The sequence below is a fragment of the Ruditapes philippinarum genome, unplaced genomic scaffold (genome assembly GCF_026571515.1).
Source record: "Ruditapes philippinarum isolate M1 unplaced genomic scaffold, ASM2657151v2 ctg47_1_1_1_1, whole genome shotgun sequence".
NCBI classification, from domain to species: domain Eukaryota; kingdom Metazoa; phylum Mollusca; class Bivalvia; order Venerida; family Veneridae; genus Ruditapes; species Ruditapes philippinarum.
In genome coordinates this window covers 38,437-44,301 of record NW_026863890.1, presented here as the reverse complement: position 1 = coordinate 44,301, position 5,865 = coordinate 38,437, and the positions used below count along the sequence as shown (strand labels likewise).

General features: G+C 32.2%; 1 protein-coding gene across 1 annotated transcript; it reads left to right on the top strand.

Annotated features, from left to right (window-relative positions):
* The first annotated feature begins 2,818 nt into the window (after window positions 1-2,818).
* Window positions 2,819-3,701, top strand: LOC132723668 (uncharacterized). The gene is made up of 2 exons (XM_060708427.1): window positions 2,819-3,168; window positions 3,350-3,701. Exons 1-2 carry the CDS (start codon window positions 2,819-2,821, stop codon window positions 3,699-3,701), a joined length of 702 nt encoding a protein of 233 aa, XP_060564410.1.
* The last annotated feature ends 2,164 nt before the right edge of the window (window positions 3,702-5,865 follow it).

Below are 5,865 nucleotides of genomic sequence, written 5' to 3'. Positions count from 1 at the left end.
CTAGTATACATGGTCTATTTAAATAAGAGTTATGAGCAAGACGCTACATCAAACATTCACTTATGCATGCCGAACATTTTATTTTATAATAAAAGTTTGTTACCCGCATAACCAATCTCCTGGATGTGTAGTAAGTTAAAATCCGATAAATAAAACTTTGAAAGTGCCGAAGTGCAAAAATTTGCCGTTTCAAGTTAATGTTATAAAAAATATTGTCATTGTATTCAGTATTTGATAGTTTATTCCGTCGATCATTGTCTAAATGAGTTTACCCGTGACCAAATTATTAAATGTTGCATACTGAGAATTCATTATGTCATCATTTTTGAAATTGGAATACGTTTTATTTTAAAAATAGCTTAGTAAAAATGAATATAAACAAATGTATTTTACATAATTCTTCAGGTATGATATTAGGCTACACGAGTTTGTGTGTTTAAAGTTATCTTTTTTGTAATATTTACATGGCAACATTGGTAATAAGAATAGGCTCTAAACAAATATAGTCAAATCTGAAAATAGAAAAATATCTTAAAAAATTAATGCGATGAGCTTCAATTGTTAATATACATTTAATGATAAAAGCAGTCTTAGTTATTGCCATATCTTTATTAAAATGCAATAAAAGTGCAAGGTCTTTAAACGTCTTATCAAATTTTTCTTCAAGCCTCTAAAAAGCTTGATACACACGTATACATTCGTACTTCTGTTAGTGGAATTAGTCTCATCTTTATCAGGCTTTCTGTCAAAACATTGTTTACTTCCTTCCACACAATTGTGTCCACATTGTGAAGATACATGTATATAAACATAATGTAATATGAATCACTTTTATAAAAAATATATATTATAAAATTTAATTGTGTTCTTTAATTTCCCTGCAAATTTCCTGCAATGTTATATCACATTCCTACTTTCTGTAAGAACATTTGAGAGCGCTGGAAATGCATTGCATTTAGTAAAGCTGAAACATTACAAATATTTCATCAACTACTATTTTCTTGAAACTATAAGCCCAAACTTTCTGCTCTCAACAATGGATCACTGCAGATAAGAACGGAAATCTTAAAATAATCTTGTTGCTATCAGAATAATCAGTCGTATAGAAATATCATACTGGGAAGGCATTAAAATATCTTATTCAAATAAAAATGTATTTCCTGAAATATAACATTTATTTTATGATTTGGCAAGAAAGAAATTTCAGAGAATGTCATGTTTCTCACAAATGTTTTTATCAACAATTCTTAGGGAAAAAAAACAGTAAATTAATTCAGAATTCTAAACTTTCCATCAAATTTCAAAAACAAAAATCTAATGTTCTTAAAAATGTTTACGTCAAAGATTGTGCAATCATGGTGTCTAATACATTGCTTTTATAATAGTCACTTGTATTTCTGCACTGAATGGAACTCTATTTAACTTATGTATTTACAATCATTTCTTGTTATTTACTGCCATAATTACCGATATTAGTTCGTGAAACCCTTGTATGTGTTTGTTAATTTGATTTTACGGTGCAACAACACTGTTAAGATTAATTGTCCCGAGTGAAGGACCCGGTCAGGCTGTTCATTTTTCTCATTTTGTTTCATAAATAGTGATTTTTTTTTATTTTTGTAACATTTTAATCTAAGGATGGTATTTCCCATTATCATTTTGTATAAACTGTTTTTCTAATTGCCAGAAAACAAGGCACTGTTTATTTTATATCGTTTTGTAAACGGCATAGGTGTGCCCTTACGCGTAACAACTTAAATGTTATGAAAATAAGAAATAAAATTGCTTTATTTTAAGTTTTTTTGCGTTTTACAACTTAATATTTTTTCATGAAAAATCCATGAACTTTCTATAAATTATCGACAATGTGGAAACACTAAATTAATGCAGATGCTATATCACGAGATATAATTTAATCTCTTGAAAAACTACTGTTCATTAATTTCCAAACAGCTAATCTAGCTAACGAGATATCTGTTCATTGATATCATGGGCGGTGTCTCTTTTACTAGTTTTGATAAGAGAGTTGAAACACAAAAAAAATATATATTAAAGATGTTTATAAATCAATCATCAAATTTGTCATTTTTTTTTTTTTTTTTTTATGGTTCGTTCTTCATTTGATCCGATAGCTATAATGTAAGATATTCCCACCTATTTTGAGAAATTAATACACTAATAATTAATAAAAATACATAGAAGCTTGAGAAAATGTACTTACTGATTTTTGATTGTACGCCATGAACATTTCAATTTTACTTTCAACATAAAGGCTTTACTAGATATTTGCTTTCTAACATTGTCTTGAGCGAAAGATACGCATTTTTAAGCAATTGTAGGGTTGTAAGTTAAACCATTTTCAGACATAAATTGTTATTGCAACAGTACAATTACAATTAACTTCTATATTTAGTAACACAGTAAGATGGGTCAGAATAATAAGTATTTTCTTAGGGTGGTCAAAATCATTGCAAAGAGTATCTCTTCCATAAAACATTCATCCAGTTTGACACTTTTTCATAACCTTAATGAAATAACATTTTATTATTTGGATATAAGGAAACGTTAAATCAAGTTTTCAACATTGTCATTATGGTAGCTTTGACTCAAGAACAACGGGTCACCATCAAGGTTTTACGTGATCAAGGCGTCATTTTCAAAAGACATTGCAGACCAAATTGGGTGCTCAAGGTAAGTTTTTTCTCTCACTCCATTTTATTGTCTCTCTTCAAAGTAACTTTTTTGCTGTGAAATCTTAGAAATGAGATTTGTTTGAATGTTTGTCTTGGTCTTACTTAGATTTCTTTTATTTTCTTGCATGCATTCTGTGTATGCTGCTCTGACAAGGTACAACAACCAAGGTAGCCATTCTGATCTGCCCAGATCTGGTAGAACCAGATTGTCCAATGCTCGTGATGACCGCCGTCGTATTCGAGAGTCACTTCAGAACAGGAGGCTTACCGTTCCGGATCTTACAGCATCATGGAACCATGCTGGTGTAGCTTCCTCTACTTCAACTGTCCGTAGGCGACTGGAGGATGTTGGTTTGACTGGACATGTTGCCAAGAAAAAGCCTTTACTTTCCCAGAGGCACAGAAATCTGAGATTGGCATTTGCCAGAGAGCATATGGCTTGGACACGGGTTGATTGGTCGGCAGTTTTGTGGAGGTTCACAATGTTTCAGAGTGATGGACCAACTTTCGTCAGGAGGCAGCATGGTGAGCAGCTTTGAGATGATTGTGTGGTGCCAACTTTCAAATTTGGTGGAGGGGGGATCATGATGTGGGGCGCCATGTCATATCGCGGGATAACTTAATGCCGTTGGATACATTGATATTCTTGGCAATAGTGCTGTACCATCGGCCCACTACTTGGGCTATGGAGGTAATTTCTGGCTGCAGGACGATGGCGCACCTTGTCATAGGGCAAGAATTGTCACAGTATGGAAGAATACCAAATGGAATTCGAAGTTTAGTGTTTTGCCTCCTCAGTCTCTAGACTTGAACCCGATTGATAATCTGTGGTGGGACATCAAGAAAGCTCTTAAAACAAGACGAAGTGCAAATCTTAACGAACTGGAGATGAATGTGAGGCAGTGTTGGGAGGAAATTGCAGTGGAACTATGTGAGAGACTAGTGAATAGCATGCCTAGGCATGTTCAGGCTGTCTTAGCTGCTAATGGTGGTTACACTAAGTATTGACAGAAGTTGATTTCCATGATATGAAATCTAGCAAAGTGGAGTTATATTCTGTTTTTGTTGTGTTTTTTTGTTATTTCAGGTATTGTTTGTTGATTCATATCTTGAAATATGGGTATAATGTATAAATAAATGTTATAAAAATAATGTAAAACTTTGTTTTAAATAAGTAAAACCAAAAATCTAAAAAAATGTTGTGTTCATTTGAGGTCTTCCTCCACCAATAAAGGTAGAAAGTCGGCATATGACCATGTGTTGGTGCGACGAAAACCCAACTACAAAAAGAAAACATACAGACGAGCATACAGTATTAAAATAAATAATGTGTGAATTAGAGCTTGAATCTTTTGTTCTGTAAAATTTGAATTCAGAACGAAATTAGATGCTATTTATCAATTATATATTTATCTAAGGGTAAATATCTTTCATTAGTTGATATGATGTAAAACAAATTAACAATCAGAAAATTAAAAAAACAGAATCCCTCAAGAAATCTCAAAACGGCAAAGTAAAAAATGTTGCAGGTTTGGTTTGATTAAGCCTGTTCATGGACGGTAGTGGTAATTGCACCCGTAAATGTATTCATAAGGCTGTTATCATGGAACCCTCATTGAGACACGTTGGTGCCATTCCATTAAAAGCGGCATATGATCCCAAAGTAAATAACACGGCACAAATAACACTGATGTGGCCATAAAATTGAGAAAAATAAACAATACTTTAATTTTCGCTACTTCATGCACACACAATTTATGAATAAATTAGTATACATGCGTCTTGAAAAATATATCATATTCATAACTCTTTCACAAAATGTAAAATATAAGAAAAACACTTACAGCAATCTTTATTAAATCATTACTGTCTATGTCTCAGCCTTACTAAAACTTAAAGGCACATTATGCCTCAGAAATTCATATTTTTAAAATTCTTTAGAAATGTCAAATATGTGTTAAATAATATTTTAATAATAGTCTTAGAGTATGTTAGATGTTAACAGCTGAGGAAAGTAGCGCTGAACGTGCGGTAGTGTGTCTTAAAGGTAGCAAAATGTAAGCAAAGTACTATGTTGACTTCCGTACATTCGTATGCCAAATGAGTATTTTGTTAGAATCTGTGAAATGATACCAAAAATTGATAGTTTTTGTTTGTTTGTTTGTTTGTTTGTTTACTTGATTTTACGGCTTTTCCCAACAGTATTTCAGTCATATAGGCGGGTAGTTTCCTAACCATCGTTCCTGGAGAGTTACCCCAGTACTAGACTACCTTCCTCCGTGCTAAACTACCAAAGCATCTCCCGGGGATCGAACCCCTTGACCACGGAGGCGGTTTTTAGTGATATAAAAAAATGTCATTTCTGACGCATAATGGGCCTTTAATAATAGTATACATGTTTAAATACGTGTAGAGGTAATAGAAACTATAAGTGTTGAGGGTTAAATACGGCGTTAATCGATGCTAAGGACCGTAAAGATTTTGCCTTTAAAATGTCAAAATGTGAATACACTCAGTAAAATAAAATCTTGTCTGCGAATTTTCAACAAACTGTTTTATGTTGCCATTGCTATTTCAAATATTTTAATTGACACGGTGTGATATGGCAGCTGTACAATGTTGCCTTATACTTCATGTCTGTGTTATTACATTTTCTGGTCCTTCGTCATCATTCATCCCATTATTTCGAGTATTACGTGCTTCATGGGTGAGAGATTTTGCATTTATGTAAATCTCTCATGAACAGATTTTCAACAACTCGTTTTGTTGTTATTGCTGTCATTTGATCTTTCATATCCAGATTTCAATAAAATCATATGGATGCAACACATGTTTAAGATTAATTTCATTATATTACAAAATAAAACCAAACATTTAACACTTTAACTTATCTTAATTTATATAGCGGCTATATACATCATTTTGAATTTGCTTTACGTTTTTGCATATTTAAGCAGATGTTCAATGAGAATATTATTTGATTTTAAACAGAAAACCAAGACACGAATAAAATAATACTTGTCGTCGTTTTTCATTTCATTTCTACACGTCTTGTAAAAAAAAGAAAACTTCAATAACAAGCTATGTAAATTAAGTCATTATTACGTAAAACATTTTGTGAAATTGCATGTATTATGTTAGTTTTGACTGATAACTATTTCAGTCTATATCA